This window comes from Thunnus maccoyii, chromosome 6 (assembly GCF_910596095.1).
Source record: "Thunnus maccoyii chromosome 6, fThuMac1.1, whole genome shotgun sequence".
Lineage (NCBI taxonomy): Eukaryota > Metazoa > Chordata > Actinopteri > Scombriformes > Scombridae > Thunnus > Thunnus maccoyii.
In genome coordinates, this window is record NC_056538.1 from 1,573,300 (window position 1) to 1,590,778 (window position 17,479).

The 17,479-nt window shown below is 39.0% G+C and overlaps 1 protein-coding gene across 2 annotated transcripts in view; it reads left to right on the top strand.

Annotated features, from left to right (window-relative positions):
* Positions 1-15,487, top strand: part of LOC121898721 (kinase suppressor of Ras 1-like) — a 66,148-nt gene extending 50,661 nt beyond the window's left edge. For both annotated transcript variants that reach the window (XM_042414088.1, XM_042414089.1), the window contains 15 exons: positions 96-162; positions 2,161-2,244; positions 2,339-2,400; positions 3,210-3,322; positions 3,505-3,679; positions 4,732-4,789; positions 4,906-4,960; positions 5,811-6,062; positions 7,808-8,004; positions 8,213-8,309; positions 9,220-9,353; positions 9,468-9,599; positions 10,042-10,177; positions 11,779-11,912; positions 12,521-15,487. In XM_042414088.1, coding sequence (XP_042270022.1) covers positions 96-162; positions 2,161-2,244; positions 2,339-2,400; positions 3,210-3,322; positions 3,505-3,679; positions 4,732-4,789; positions 4,906-4,960; positions 5,811-6,062; positions 7,808-8,004; positions 8,213-8,309; positions 9,220-9,353; positions 9,468-9,599; positions 10,042-10,177; positions 11,779-11,912; positions 12,521-12,608 — 1,784 coding nt within the window. In that variant the 3' untranslated portion in view covers positions 12,609-15,487. The remainder of the gene's footprint in view (positions 1-95; positions 163-2,160; positions 2,245-2,338; positions 2,401-3,209; positions 3,323-3,504; positions 3,680-4,731; positions 4,790-4,905; positions 4,961-5,810; positions 6,063-7,807; positions 8,005-8,212; positions 8,310-9,219; positions 9,354-9,467; positions 9,600-10,041; positions 10,178-11,778; positions 11,913-12,520) is intronic.
* The last annotated feature ends 1,992 nt before the right edge of the window (positions 15,488-17,479 follow it).

Below are 17,479 nucleotides of genomic sequence, written 5' to 3' on the forward strand. Positions count from 1 at the left end.
TAAAGATATTAGCCCTCCAGTTGTCTTCACTTTGAAATTCTGTGATCCCACATGTTCTCTTTGTGTATCTGACAACTTTCTCATGTTCTTCACAGATCTGGCTGTACACAGGAGTTCACCTCAGACAATGAGGAGAGACATTGGCCTGGCTGTAACCCACAGGTCAGTTACTGTCACCACTATAGACCTCCTCTAGCACACTGCATGGGTGGACTAAAAGGCTAAATAGGAAAAAGCGACTGTTAGCATGCGTCAGGCTGTGGACACTGTGGTTAATGTGTTGCTTTACTTAGTGAGTGTGGGCTGTGTGAAAGGCACAAGCCACCATCAACCCCTATGACATCACCAGGGTTATTTTCTCAGACTTGCCAATAGCTCTTCCAGACATTATAGAACTGTTTCCACAGCACATGTAGCATGAAACATGACAGTACACTGACCTTAAAGTGGAAAATCAGTGGGGTGACCCTTTGATGCTTTTCACAGACATACAGAGGCTAACTCACTGTTTGTTTGCTGGTCCTACAAGTAGCATTTCTACAGACATCCCCACATACTTGTTTGGGGTTTAAATTGTTTTGCGACTGATTCAGATTCCACTATCATTGCTGTGCTTTCCTGTCAAGTCCCTGTGAAAGTCCGACTGTCACAGTCTCTGTGAGTCTGTGAGTCTGTCCAAACTTCACACTGTGATTAAAAAATCACTGTGGAGTGGCTGCGTCAGTCTGGGAGGAATGTCATGTTTTGAGAATCCAGGAATTTTAACAATGCAGAGTGCTCAGTCTGACTCGCTGTTTTTCTCACTAGATAGTGAATGTTTTAGTCTCAATCTGGCTCAGCATTGGAATGACTGACATAGCTGCCGTATGAAAATAATTTGGATCACTTTTGTGGCTTCAGAAACTCACTTTACATTCTCCCTATCTTGTATGGCTCAGTCTAGATCAAACAGAGTTTTAGTGTAATATCCTTTTAGACAATGTTTGTCATACGAACAACAGCCACTATATTTGCCCCAGCCGCAGGATGCTGATGTCTGTTCAACATTTTGTTCCAGAGCAACATATTCAACAATTACTGTCCAACATGTTTCCATTATATTTAGTATGGATAGTTCTCAAGTGCCACCATCAGGCCAAAATTTCAACTTGTACACAGGAAAGATCAAGAATCTAATGTTCAACTTTTTCCATGCTGGGCACTGCATGAGCTTTTCTCTCACACCACCCTTTGATGAAACTGTCATCAAAAACTGTATTTCCTGATCATGTTTTTTGACACTTCATCGTGATGTGAGTATCTGCTGATACCTCGTCCTGATCCAATATTTACATTTCCCTCCTTACAGGTACCTTGTGGAGTATTTGATCTCTAGTTGCACTATGAAGCTATGCTTTTATGAATTGGTCCCCGTTTTATTTGTGTTTTATGCTCGAGCACAAGTGGAACACAATACACATTCCTGTTAATGGTTTCACACTATTCCACTGATAGACAGTTGGTGGCAGTAACATGCCAAGAAACAGAAAACTTGGAAATGATTGGGCTTTATATATACATATATATGATGAGACATCCCTACTGAAAACTGATGGTTTGATTTAGTGTGGGTATTCATGGTCCCTGGAGGACTAACTGTCCTCAGACCAGCTCCTGACCTCTCCTGACCTGTGTTCCTGTCACAGTGTCACAGTATCAATATCAAAATTTAATGAGTCAGGAAATTTACTATCATGTTCCAAAGAAGATGAAGCCTTTTAATTTGCACTTTGCACACAAATATATGGATTTAGATATTAATGACCTCATGACCTTCCTCCAGCACACCCTCAGGACAAACTTTACCACAAACTATATAATAAGAATAACAAAATCCTGAGTGTACTGTAGGCTCTATCCTGGGGTGTATTCAATAGTCTTTTTTAATCTACATTACTTCAATTCTAATTCATTATGTGTACTTACAGTCACTAAATTTTACATTTCAAAATGACATATCAGTCAAATGAGTGCACTGGGTTTGGGCAGGTTTACTCTCCCTCAGATCCCTGGTGGTGCACACCACTTCACTTTTTCCTCAGCTTCATTCATCAGAACCAAATGTCACATGATAACGTGACATGATAAAGAAATGTTGCCTTTCTTTCTCCATCCTGTAAGGTTTTCAACCAAGTCCTGGCTCTCCCAGACGTGCCAAGTGTGTCGCAAGAGCATGATGTTTGGTGTCAAGTGTAAACACTGCAAGTAAGACACTGTAGATATTACCCCCCTCATATGTTTGATTATAGTATCACTTCCTACAATCTCATTATGGTATGTCATATGCTTCTCTTCACAGGTTAAAGTGCCACAACAAATGTACCAAAGATGCTCCCTCGTGTCGGATATCATTTCTCACATGTAAGACTGTAGCACTCATCGTCAGGGAAACTTGCTAAAAGCTAGAGTGAGTGTTTCCATACTGTACAGTAAAGGCTAGGTTTAAGACCTGTATGGGCATGGCAGCTCATGGCACCTCTTGGAGATATTGGATGCGTCAAGTAAGTCAGTAATACCTATAGACTGATGTGTTGTGTTCTCTAGCAACATCAGAGTTGAACTGACTGTGTTTACACTGAAAGTGACAGTATAGATGTTTGGGATGATCACAGTTGACAGTTCCTGTATAAATATGATTAAGTTATTTAGTCCCAAAACACTAGTGTGAAGATGGTTCCAACACAGGCTGTGAAAGCCAACATTACTTGTAGTTTATGATATAAATCTTGCAATTCATGATTTCTTGTATTGAAATTAGATGAAATACTTAATTTAATAAAAACATATCAGTCAAATTAATTTAATAAAAATCTGAAACACATGAAATTGTACAGTGGAATTTCAGCCAGGACACAGATGCAGTGTTTTATATTGAATGTGAGGATTTGATTGAGAGGAATTATAGTGAATATGATTTTATGGAGCAGAAGCTTGTGGATTTTGTGTTTCTTTTTTTTCTGATGTTGCTCTTAATTGTTTATTGAGCAGCTGATTATAGCACAGAGCAGTCCTCTGCTGAACACTGGTTTTGGTGATATGCATGTGAAAAGACATCTGACCATGTTATTGCTAACAGATGAACCAAGATAATGTCATTACCAGTTACTTCTGCATCCTACTTAATATTTAATGTGATGTAAAATGAACCCATGTTTTAATCTGACTTGTAGTGCCAAGGATGCGCAGGGCAGAATCAGTGCCATCAGATATCAATAATCGTATTGATCACACAGCAGAGATCCCAGTGCAGTTTGGCACTTTACCAAAGGCAATAACCAAAAGGGTACGTACATGTTTCTGATCTGCTGTATGTTTTCTATTATCAAGGTGACAGTTCAGGTAAAGATCAGCAATGTAGGACAGAGTTTCAAGATTAGGGTTCAGGAAATAAATTGTCAATGGAAGATCCTCACTATTATAACAATAGAATTCTCTGTGTGTGTGTGTGTGTGTGTGTGTTAGCAGGAGCCTCCCCCCACTTTAAACCAGCTGGACTCCAGCAGTAACCCGTCATCAGCCACCTCCTCCACACCTTCCTCCCCAGCACATTTCCAGCCAAGCAACCCCCCGAGTGTGAGCGCCACCCCACCACCCAACCCATCACCACAGGGCTCCCGGGACCACCGCTTCCACTTCCCAGGTCAGCACCCTGTCAATGGCACGCAAAAGCCTCATGTACTGTGAGACGGGTTCTTCAAAGCAGTGTGTTTGGGCTGAAGCTTACTGTGAAAAAAGTTTAAGCACTGATCGTTTCTGGGCTGAAAAACCTGACAATTTGATGACAGAATATCAGGGCCACTGCGAAGGAAAGAGAAATCTTTTCCAGTTTTTGAAAATAGTATCTTCACAAAGTCGTAATGTTACGAGAATAAACTCATGTTTTGAGAAAGAAGTGATAATGTCATGAAAATGATGTCATAAATTTTATCAGGAAAAAATAAGTTGCAATGTTTCAAGAATAAAGAGAAAAGCTTTTATTTGAACATTTTGAACATTAGAAGGTGTTTATTTTAAGCAGGTGAGAGCAGTCTGTTAGTTTTTAGGTTCTGTTAGGTTTTGAGAATATTGAGGTGAAATGAAGTCAGTCACATGCTGTATGAGTGTTTTGAATGAGCTGCTGTTTCCTCCTGACAGATCACAATGGAAGTTTATGGCATCAGAAAATGACTAAGGCTCACAGACTTTATGACTCTTTATGACTCTTTATGACTCTTTTACTTTGACTTTGAAATACAGCGAGAATCAACTGTTGCAAGATTGTTCTGTGTACTGAGTGAATGTTAATGTTGCAATTCTACCTGTGACAAAGAGTTGAGAAAGCCTGTAGACACAGAGCAGAGCTGCTGATGGGAGAGAGTCATGCAGCACAAACACTAGTCTCTTTTGCAAGAGAATTAATACAATTAATTAATACAATTATGACTTTATTCTTGAAATAGTATGTTTTTTGTTTTTTTCTAGCTTTTCTCTTAAAATTACAACTTTATTTTTGTAATTGTAAAAAGATCAAGAATATCCTAAACATCCATGAATACATTACAATTGTTCTAGATTAGGTTAGGTCTTAAAGAATTGGCAGTCTTGAGATTTGAAAGCATTTGAAGTAACATATTATGTATTTATGTAGCATTTTTGAATGATGGGTATCCCTCTTATAGTAGCTCAGGGTTCTCAAGTTCTGTTTTCCCACAGATGTTCCTTCTTCCACATATACTGCTGGTCAACATTCTGGCAGCTACTATGAGTCTGGGTAAGAGACCGTAACATTGATATAAAGGGAGTCTTACACATTTTGATACATGTGATACAGTCAGTTTATGACTTTAATTATGTTGTGGCTTGCTGTTTGTTGTGTTTTTCTCTCAGAGTGTCACAGGTTGCCGTCACTGAGACGCAGCTAACAGCAGCAGAACAAGGAGGCGTGAGTACTGGCAGTTATATTAACTCTCACTTACAGTAAGTTATATAAACAAAAAAGAAGAGGGGAAAAGACATCAATATATTTGCTTGTTTTTTCAAAGGAATCTTATTTGCATGTGTTCACTGTAGGTACAATGTGTTTATGAGGTTTCCTGTGTCTCTGCAGCCAACTGTAGCAGCCTTCATGCTTCTATTTTGTCTTTCAGCTGATGGGCTGAAAGACTTTAGCTGCTGACTTTGGAATAAATGTTAAAGATGAGACACTTTTCTAGCATTCCTCCTGCAAGAGGAAAACGTATGTGAGGGGAAATATCAGTTATAAAGCCTACATTTGTCAGCTCAAAAAAAGATCGAGGATTACATTTCTGTCATGAAAATAAAATGAGATTTTACACACTGTATGAGAAGTGAGAGCGAGCAACTGACAGTAGGTGGATTATGAGTGAAACAGTAGTAGTGATTCTGCTGCTCTGGATCTGAATGAACATTTAAAACAAGGGGTTAAGTTGCTCTTTAATTGTCAAATGAAATAAATACTGCTGTAAGCAGGAAGCTGTAGGGAAGCACTCATGTTAAATGGTATGAAAAATGTTGTGCTGAACAGTGAGCTTTTAATTTGCTGCATATTCTTTACTGTAAGTATAGTATTAACAATAAGTCAATTATACAATATGTGCAACACCTTTTCCACATTTTACACCGTTTGTTATAAAAGACTTCTTATAAGCTGACTCAGACTTCTGAACTCCACCCCGTTGAACCTGGTTTTAAAATTTAAAAAATTTTTAATTTAAAATCCATCATGAGCCAAAGATTCACTGTCCATGTTGTTGTTCTCCTGTATGTCCCAGGACGAGGAGGCAGAGGAAGACTACCCAGCTGTGGATGAGGAAGCAGCTGACCAGTGCGGCACAGAAAAGAGCTTCTCCAATGAGGAGTGTGATGAGGACGGGCTGGAGGACCTGCCCTCCTCCATCTGCCGTCGTGGAGCTGCTGGCCGCTGGAGGGGCCCCATCACTCGCAAGGCCAGCCAGACCAGCGTCTACCTGCAGGAGTGGGACATCCCATATGAGCAGCTGCAGCTGGGAGAGCTTATCGGCAAGGTGAAGACAGAGATGTCATACTCCTCAAACAATATCTTTCTGCAGAAATCTGTGGCCTGTGTGGAGGTTATTGAAATGGTTTTTAAACCATGCTCAGTATGAGACCCATCAACAACGTGAGATGTATACAGATGTTTCACATACCTCTCACTGCAGTAGAGGAAAACCAGCAAGCTGAAAGTCATGGAATCTACTGCCAGACAAAGGCAAAGAGCAGTATCTACAGAGAGAGAGAAGCTGAGAAAAAAGGGTGTAAAGGTTTTGGAGTTTACAGCAAATTGTGTAATGGAAAAAATATTGGACCTTACGGGAAAAATTGACCTTTCAAAAACAAAGTGAGAGTGCTTTCCCCAAAAACTGCAGGAGCTGAGAACAGCTGTGCTTGCAATTATTTTTTTAATGCCGTTATCTCAAGATCACAAGTTAATTATCTTGTGATCTCGAGATAACAAAGCTCATTTTCTCGTGTTAACAGGTTAATTTATCTCGAGAAAACAAAAAGCTGATTTCTGGAGATAACGCGATAATAATGACTTGTTTTCTCAAGATCACTGGATAATTATGGAGAACTTGAAAATGAGTGTTTACTTCATTTGATCACACCTGATTGCAGCCTTCAAGATCACTGTCATGACTGTTGAGGAGGATTCATCCCTAATCCATCAAAGGGTTTATAAAAGTAGTAAGGGGTTACTATAAGCCTTATTAACAACATATATATTCATGCACCCACGCACTGACACAGTTTTTGGTAAATAACTTTTATTGAAGTATGACAGAAAACATCAAAGAGAGAGATGACAGTGGTGAGTTTACACATATTTTGCCTGTTTCATGACGTCTTGACACCCCGAAACCTTCCATATAAAAATAATGTCAAAGTTGCCCAGCAGATGTTGCCATTTTGATCCTATCAAATGCTTTGAAACAGTGAACCATTTTCAACACAATTGAATTCATATGATTCCCTGCTTCAGAAAGCTTTGTTTCTCTCATCACTACTGCTGGCATGGCACTCCTGTTCTATGATAAACATTATAAGCAATAAGAGGAAACAACCTTTTGTTTTCTCAAGATGAAATAATTAACTCGTGATCTCAAGATAACAGCACTAAAAACAATATTCGCAAGCTTGGCCGTTCTCGGCTTCTATAAAAAAAACAATTGAAGAATGAAAAGTAAGTAAAATCCAAAACATAAAAGAAAAAACAAAATAAAATAATCAAGAGCGATCGCAACAAATATCATCACTTAATAATCATATCTTCTTATCTATGATAGATGATGATCTATATTTTAGCAGAAAGACTGAAGGCAGAGGGAAACTGCTAGCCTATAGTTTTCAGTAACTACAGAGTCTTATTTACATGTTCAGTCTTGTTGGCGAGCAAATTTGTCCATTTGCTCTCAGCAGACCAGATGCTGCCTGCATTTGATTTACAGTGTGGACACAAAAACCTGAAACACTGGTAGAACTGGTAGCTCAGTCAGCTGCTGTGCTCTAGTTGGTGTCCTTTTGGAAACTGAATCTCCTAACTGTCATTAAAAATATATGTGATACAGCAAGCAATGAGCTAAGAACTGAACAAATAATCAAAGCTTATTAGCTAGCCTAACCCTAACCCATCCCCTCATGTCATCACTGTTGAATAAAAGTACAGACATGTGCAAACACACTAAATCTGGGTATAAAAGTCAGAATATGACTTTTCTCAGACAACTGACAGAGTTGCTTGACTCTTCAGGGTCGTTGGGGGAAGGTACACAAGGGTCGCTGGCATGGCGAGGTGGCCATTCGCCTTCTGGAGATTGATGGCAACAACCAGGATCACCTGAAGCTCTTCAAGAAGGAGGTGATGAACTACAGGCAGACCAGGCACGAGAATGTCATCCTGTTCATGGGTGCCTGCATGGCCCCGCCCCACCTCGCCATCATCACAAGGTAGAGCTGATTCATGTTCACACCAGGAGCTGCTATTATTTCCCCATTTCCAGCACAGGAACAAATGTATATTCATATGTTAGCATCACTTATTAAATCTGAAGCTGTTGTCTACATGTTTTTCTCTACATGTGATGTTTCGGTTGATGTTCTGCTGTTGAATGTGAATTCAGTTTTTGTGACAGTGCTGTATGTGTTTTCTCTGCAGTTTCTGTAAAGGTGTGACTTTATACTCTGTTGTAAGAGAAAGAGGTCACTTGTTAGACATCAATAAAACCAGACAGATTGCACAGGAGATTGTAAAGGTAAGCAGCCTTGCTGTGTGAGATGAACATAAGCAACAGCATCTTAACCACAAACAATCATTTTAATATCACCATACATGATGATTTCTGCTACTATATGAAACATTACATACTGATGCACATTGTATTCAACTGCCTGATGAGCATATACACTATATACTTGTATAATAATATGAAAAAAGAAATATGTAGCACCATAACTTGATATCATTGTTTTTATGATGATTTGAAAAGACTATGATATTGCACTCATTTGCTTTCTTTCCAAAAGTAAAATTAGACACACTATAAATATTTCTTGGTAAACAATAGGCACAGTGGATGTTTACAGCTTCCTGTGTGCAGCTTATTGTGGTCTTGTCACCACAGGCTGCCGGTTTGGCACCACCGTGTCTGTACACAGCCTAGAACCTGTGCTCTCCAACCCTATCTGACAAATTGTTGTTTTTACATCTCTGTTCATGTACGGATTAAACAAATGAGATGAGAGTTATTCAGTGAGCTTTAGAGGTGTTGGTAGGATCTCTTCTTTTTCACTTTGGACAGGGACAAGCTAGATGTTTCCCCCTGCTCCAGCTCTGTACTTAAGACACAGGCATGAGATGATATTAATCTTTTTTGACATCGTTGACCCCAGTGGTACCATTTTAAAAAAGACACTGTGGCACACATCAGTGCATGCTGCTGATCATAAATGTGTTGGAAGCCACACATAGACTGCACTGAATTTCACTTGTGTTGTCTCACTTTTCTATAAACAAACTTTTATGCCATTAGAATAATTTGAAAGCTGTACTTACAGACAAGTTCTACACAAAGGGACTTGGTGATATGAATAAAACTGCTTAATATCAGCTCATTTTACACTCTTTGAAGTTTCTTGTGTTCAGCAAATCTTTATCTTTCACAGGGAATGGGTTATCTACATGCCAAAGGCATCATTCACAAGGATCTGAAGTCTAAGAATGTTTTCTATGATACAAACAAAGTGGTCATCACAGACTTTGGCCTGTTTGGGATGTCTGGGGTGGTACAAGAAGGCAGGTAAGAGTGAAATTAATGATTGTCTGAAAAATGAATCAGTGTCTCTTGTAAGCTGTGGTTGTATTGCATTTTTACTATATATGTGTGTGTGTGTGTGTGTGTGTGTGTGTTTAGAAGAAAGAATGTGTTGCGGATACCTCAAGGCTGGATCTACTACCTGTCTCCAGAGATTGTTCGAAAGATGAGCCCAGAGGTTGATGAGGACCAGCTGCCTTTCTCTAAAGCTGCTGATGTTTACGCTTTTGGGTATTGATTGATATTGATTTCATCGACAGCCTGCATGGGTTATTCAACAGATACTTGTTTTTTGTGGTGTTTTAATTGCCATGGTGGCAACAAAGACACAAAGTTTAATAACTTTACTTTGTTTCTATATTTTTGACTTTTGTGTTTAGCAGTTACTTCACTGTCAGTGTTTTTGTTGATGAAGTTTGAATCCTTCAAATCAAGGTTTACTGGTGAAAGCTAGCACACCGGTTATTTTTATTTTAACCTTACAAGCTCAACTCACAAATGCAGCCAGACTTGTTCTATAACTTTTATCCTTTATCTGCACATTTTTTTGAAAAACGTTATTTCCATAAAGCATATTCTCTTAGACTCACATGACACAGGCAGAGATGGAGTGAAAAGAGTCTAGCATATGAGGTGTTTTCCTAATCTGATCTTTGTGCCGTCTAATTTCCAGCACAATCTGGTATGAGCTGCAGGTCAGACATTGGCCAATCACCAACCAGCCTGTGGAAGCTAAAATCTGGCTAGTAGGCAGTAATGAGGGCATTAAGAAGGTGCTGGCAGACACCAACCTGGGCAAGGAGGTCACGGTGAGTCTGTAACATAAACTGTGCAAAATACAATAACATACAAAATAGAAGTTGGAACTTTTTAAATCGACCTCTACAGGCCCTGGCAGGAACTGTATCATGGGTACATTTTTCAGTACTTTGTAGGACCATGTCGTGTGCATGAGTCAGTCATTCATAACCTTGAATTACTTTAATATGTGCACAAAAATTACTAGTTTGTGCTCTCAAGTTCCAGGTTCTGTAGTTAGGTGGCTACTTCAGCTAGTTAAAGCATAATGAGTGTTTGTGGCAGGCTAGCAGTTGGGTTTTTGTAACGAGGTGCCACAAATACTAATTCCTCCATATTAACACTGTTAGTTTATTGAATTTGTTTCAATTGTCATTGACTCCTTGAGACTGTCTTTTTTTATACAGTAAAGATGCTACATTGGACATTGCTTCTGCAGTACTGGACAGGTTTTGTGGCCATCTGTTAGGTGTACATATATCATCAGCCTAATGTAGTGCAAAATAAATAGTTGCCAGGTTCTAATTGCCCCTCAGTGACAAATAACGTTTATTGAATTGAACTAAAATTGAATGAAAGGTCCTGGACAGTGTACTATAAATAAGCTGCTTGTGTTTAATACAGTTTTGATTGGATTTGGGACTAAGATATGTGAATACTTCAGCTTTGGTCTATTAAACACAATGTCAGTTCTTAAATGTATTTTATGGGCCTACAAATTCCAGTCTGCTTTTAGGATGCACCATATCACTCAGTCTACTCTAGTGAAGGTGACAACTGATTTGTTTTTGTCTTTAGACTTGGGAAATCATGCTACTTTATTTCTGGTAAATCTCTCTTCTGCTTTCAGCACAGTTGATCACTCTATCCTTGAGCATGTTGTTAGCTTTGAGGGGCAGGACCTCCAGTGGTGAGCCTACCTCCAAAGACAGAACATCTTCTGTTAGAATCAATGATTTTTTCTCCTCCTCTCATGTGGAGTACCACATGGCTCCAGCATAGGTCCCATTTCATTATCTTTCATTATATATGCTTCCTCTGGACTCTGAAATTCCAGGAACATCTCTTTTTCATTTTTATGCAGATGATACTCAGCTGTACCTTGCACTGAAACCTTGTGATCCATGATGCTTTTAATCCCTGCTAATTCACTGCCTTGAGGTAGAATACTCCATGGCTAAAACCTTCTTACAGCTTAATGACAATAAAACTGAGGTTGCTATCTTTAGCCCCACAGACTCTTTCAGCACTCCAATGGGCCTCTGTTTTTGATTGTAAATACTCATGCAATGAATCCAGATGGCATCTTTGATTCTGGTTTAGAATCTATCAAGATTCCACCTCAACTAGTAGTTAGTGCACACAAATCGTTGCCAGGCTCCATAGACTTAAGTACAGTCTGGTGTGTTTTGGAACCAGCATCATCAGAGGAACTTCTGCATTCATATCATTGATATCAATGTCATGGTGGTTTCCTGCTGGTGATGCAAACAGTCACAGTTGAGTTGTGAGTTTGTAAGTGACTTAGAGGTTAACATTAAACCCGTCCATCAATAGAAACCCCAATTAAAACATGTATCACACATTAATTCTCCACCTTATATCCCAACAGGAGATCCTGTCTGCTTGCTGGTCATTCCAGGCAGACACCAGGCCAACCTTCACCCAGCTGGCAGGCATGCTGGAGAGGCTCCCAAAACTTAACCGAAGACTGTCTCACCCCGGACACTTCTGGAAGGCACCTGAGTACGTATCATAGAACGAGAATCCTGGGTGAACCAGCTGACGACACCAATAACACTGATATTCACAAAGGGAGTCTACATCATTTTATTTAGTAGATAAACATCTGCATTTTTATGTCAAGAAAAGAGAAATGAGATGGGGTTTAAAGGAAAAAATCAATCAAATGGAAAATGTTGTAAATACAATTTTGTAAAGAAATGTGAAATATGATGAAGCTGTCCTGCTGAGTATCAATTAATATAAATGACCTTTTCTAATGTGACTGCTGATCTTGTATTTTGAGGAAAGATCTAGTAAGACTTCTCTTCCTTCATCAGTTTGTTCCAGACTCTTTAACAGTGTTTCTCACAGTCTGCTGAAGCCCTCTTTCTTGTATGTCTGATTTTCACTCCTTCTTTCTCCTCTCTCTGTGACTTCCTCCCCCTGGATGCCGACTGATCCACCTTCACCTGCTCCTGTTGTGCCTGATCTCCATGGTTTCCCTTGGATCCTTAATTTCCCCCTTATTCTATGCCTCTGTTTCCCCTTCCCCTCTCTTTTCTGTGCACAATCTTGTTTTCCAACATTCCTGATTTTTGTCTGCTCACTCTGTTCTTCTCCTGGTGAAGGCCCTGGGATCATCATCACTGCCTGAGAGATCACTGCCATCAGGGCCTGCATGCTCACTGTCCATACATGTACAAATACAGCAGCTGATAGGCAAATGTGCTTTTAGGAACTGAAACTTTTTTTTGGATTTTGGAATTTGGATTTGACTCTTTATCTTAGATTGAGCTAATACTGACAATTCATAGTAGCTGAATTGTCATATCTCCATTTATGAGTTTTATTCATATCTGGAGCAGCATATACAGCCTGTTTTCACCTTGGTCTGTATATGGATATGTTCTCATGATAATGACATCTGATCACAGGGTTTTGCATTTACACCAAGTATTAATAAGTGTTCTTGTTATCTTGATTCTTCCCGTATTATGAACAAATTTCAATATGCAAGTAAGGCAGACAGAGTTTGTGGTCTTGGTGTGTGTCTTAGATCAAAGGATGTGATGTGGATACTCTTTAGGGACCACTAAGACATGCAAGGGGAGGGTTGTGTGACAGAGGGAAACAGCAAAGGACTGTTGCCCATGATTGGTCAAGCAGATAACCTAGCAGTAAGTTTCACTTCTGTGTATTCTGTGTGCACATCAGCAAGCATTTTCTTTTGAACTAAAGTCTTTTTAATATTATAATGACGTACATTCAAACATGGCAATTTTTCAATATCATACATACAATCCTTCCCGGTATTTAAAATACAATGAAAAAGCAAGGTAGAACTGTACGAACTTGTGCCCTACAATTTCTCAAAGACTCAGGGTTGTGAAGTCCCACTGTTGGAAAAACACTAATAGAAAACAAAGGGTGCTGGTGTGTTGTGGTACAGACACCTTGCTGATGCGTTGCCCTTGAAAAGGTGATTGGTGTCAGTGGAGAAGCTTGCTAGCACTTTGCTACCTTGGTTACCCCTGATGGTCATGTGACCCTAATTTTGCATGTCGTAGCGGCTCTTAGAGTATCTGCTGTAGCAATGCAGCGATGAGTTCTACTTATTTTCCCTTTGCAGCGGAAGGATGCGTCTGTGGCTTTTTTACCAGCTGCTTGAGATGTGTTCTGCATGTCTGCATACATGCATGTTAATAACTGGGCTCTTTGCAACAGAGTACTGGTACTTTTGACATTTGCCTGCCTTCAGAGTGTGGGTCAGCCAACATTCAACAAAGAAATGCTTCTTGAAGAACCTCCGATTTGAAATATTTGTTGTTTTTGTAAAATCCAAATTCCAATGTACTTAATGGGCGTGACCATAGTTAAGCAAAGTACCTCCAAAGCAGGTTGCAAGCATAATAATGCAGAATCTAAGGGAAAGAGGAATCAAAGGGTCTGCACTTTTGTGTTAATGTACAGAAATGAGAAATGTGTAATACACCGGTGGATCATTCATCTTAGTAACAGAACACATTCAAGCACTGACTGTAACTCTTCTGAAAAGAAATGATAGTAATACCTCTCACCCTGGTCAGGTGTCATTTAAAGCCTAGTCAGCAGGTGAGACAATGACATTAACATCATGATGGCTGCTACTGAAACAACTTTATCTTTGTCTCCAGTTTCAGTTTGTACATATCAGGTTGGTTAGCAGGTTCCTCTTCGTTCGTTAACTGCTTCCTCCTACTTTCTAACCACTGGCTGTTTGAAGCTTCTCTATGAATGTAAATCTTTAACTGTATTTCAATGGACAGAATGCCTTATCACTGTTTAGTTCATTGTCATAGCTGGAAGGCTGCTGGTTTCAGCTGTTACAAGGCTACGGCTCCTAATTATTGGACAAGTGAAATAACATTCATTCCAAGGTTAACAAAGATAGTGCCAACATAAAGTTTACATTTAAAGGGTCTGTTCACCCAAATTGCAAAGCTCATCATATTTTCTTTTAGCTTTAGTGGTATCTATCCATGCAGATATCTTTTATTTTTCCAGCTTTTGAGATGTTTGTCTGTGAGGCCTAAGTACAGCCTCACAGAGCTGATATCATAGCTGTAGACTCTTGGTTTGTAAACTGTACTGTTCAAAGCTGTGAGCACCACAAAAGAACATGCCATTCACCTCCACTCTATTGGCATGGAGGCAGAAATCTCTAAGAATAATATCTCAAAGCCTGGACAAATAAAACCAAAACACCAGAGGTAATAGGTAAATATTTATTATTTTAATTTGAATGAACTGACCCTATAAATAGTGTATCTCCCCAAAATATGACTAAACAATACTTAACTGTATTTTGAATGTCATGGTTTAAGCAAGATAATTCACATCAACCCATGCAGTTATGAAAATGAATCTGCATACCAGGCGACCTCCTGTGGACTAATCACAACAATGTTGAGACACTTTGCCTCTGTACTGCAATAATACTTGACATGATGCAACAGGTCATGTCATATGACATCTTGTTTCAGTTTAAATCATCATCGATCAAATGACAAACCACTGAGTGGATACCTCCCACACTGACATTTAAAGTGCTATAAGTGAGCAGTCTGTTTTTTCAGTTTCACTTTCACTCCGGGCAGAGAGAGCATTGAGCTGGAGGATGGGTGAAATATTGGAAAAAAAATAATAATTGAAAAATAATAGTTTCATTAAAGTATAAAGAAACGTGATATAGCCACATGTATGTGTCTTTTCTCTGTGCATTCTTGCACAGCAACATGTCATTGAACAGGATGTGGCTTACTGTATGTGTATGTGTGTGTGTTGTGTTTCCTCAGGCAGGAGTACAATGTATGCTCACTGAATGTGTCTGAATGTAATGGGCTTCACCAGCACGGTGGAACCCAATGAAACATTATAGTGACCTAATGCATGTATGTATATACAGTGCTGTTGGTTGTATTTAATATACAGTTCATTTTTAGAGCATTTTAATAGGTACTTCTTTAATGATAGTTATATAGAGATTTTAGACACTGTAGCCTGTTATTGGTGGATTGGTGTTTTGTTTTTCTTTTCTTCGTTTGAGGGTGTGTGTGTGTTGGGGGGTGGGGGGGGGGGGTGGGGGGGGTTAATTTGTAGAATATTTTTGTACATGATGTGGTGACACTTTGTACGTTTCTGGTCTGAACAATTGAAGACATTAAAGCTGATTTCCAGTGACTTAAAGTGCTCTTTTCACATTTTGTGTCAGAATGAATTTAAAATAATACAAATCATGTAGAATACAATGTAAATATGCACTCCATGTGGATACAGGAGAAAATCTACAGCCATGCTGGTGGCTCTATGAGACTGCACCTATTCTCAGTGGTGCTTTAGCGAAATGAGCCACAGTGAGCATAAGATAAATAAAATGACATCTATAAAATTCATGGTTAATTAATATGCACAGACGAATAGGTACACATTAACTAATCAAACAATGCCACAGAGCAATACAAAGAACAATACAGATTAAGAAAGTTAAAAAAAAAAACATGCAAGGAAAACAAAGGATCGATAACGGCAGACAAAACAGACAACAGGAAGACAGTAGAGGCAACTCGTAAAATGTTCATGTTTGATTGTTAATGAGCCCCAGCTTCAACTGACCAGTGAAAGAACAGGAAGTGTTAATTTCTCTAAAGTGCAGTGGTAGTAAATTCCGTTCTGTTGATGCTGTTGCAGGTAAGGCTGACTTACTGAAAGCACTTCCTCGAGTAAGAATGAAGCAGTCTCCTCTTATGGTACCTCTGATCCTCTAATAACCTGAGTGCTTGTTCTTTGCTTTCATGTCTTAAGTGGAGGAGGAGCAGTATTTTGTAAAATTTGTGTATATGTATACTGAGTAAAGTAATATATGTGTGTGTACATATATGATATATGTATACATGTACCCATAGGCGCCTGGTTATGTATTAAAATGGGGGAACAAATTTGGAAAGATACATAATTGGGGGGATGCATTTCTACACTACCGAACCTCTTGGATTGAGTCAAGAAACACCTGCAATAGTCTAGATTAGTTAGATTGAGGGTGCTATGAAAACCAAGAAACCATCGAGAACAGTATATAATTGGAAGGATCAGGACAAGAAATGATTATTAGAAGAATGGCTATTTCATATCCGAAATTATATTCATAAAAACATTATGTAGCCTAAAATGTTAGTAGACCATCTTCAAGTTCAAACAAGGACAAACAATTGATAGAAATGAAATAGTCTTACAACACATTACAATATGATTTGTATAATGAAACCTGGTTAAACAATGTTAAAGCTGAGGGTTGCTATTCTCAATACTCCCAAGGCATCTTCAAAGTCTGACAGTTGCAACAAAGTAAAAGCAATCTGGATGAATGGCCTCACAACTATCTAATTCCAGTCCCGCACACAGGTTCTAGTAGAAGCTATTAGCACCACTAGCTGATGTAGTTGTAATGTTATACAGGGATGAATAATCATAACTTCAAAAGCAGATTATTTTAACCGAGATTATCTCAAATCAAAGACTATTTTAATGCACAACTCAGAAGATGATTTTTGCTCCTCAAGACTTAAAAGGGCCATTTTAGTCGAGGACTAGTCCTTACTGCCCCTTGGAGTAAACTTGCAGCTCTCATTTAGCCTGTGTGAGAAAACAAGAGAATAATCATAATAATGAAAGCACAGGAAAGAACAACTGGATGAAAGCAGAGATCATAACATGAGGTGATGCGTCATCATATTTAAAAGTAATTCCATCCAAAGTCTGACTAAAACTGAAACTGCAGAAGTCTAAACAATTTACTTTCCACTGCTGAATATTTGACTATTTGTTAACTCAGACACTTAAACGCTGTGAGGAAAGGCTCCGCTCTCTCTCTCTCTCTCTCTCTCTCTCTCTCTCTCTCTCTCTCTCTCTCTCTCTCTCTCTCTGACTGCTTGGACTGAACCAACTCAAAGGGGGGTCCAAAAATAGTGAAATGGTCATTGATAAGGCAGCTTAAATATAATCACCTGATTGCGGGACTGTATGATGATAAGTTTATTTTGAAAAATAGAAAA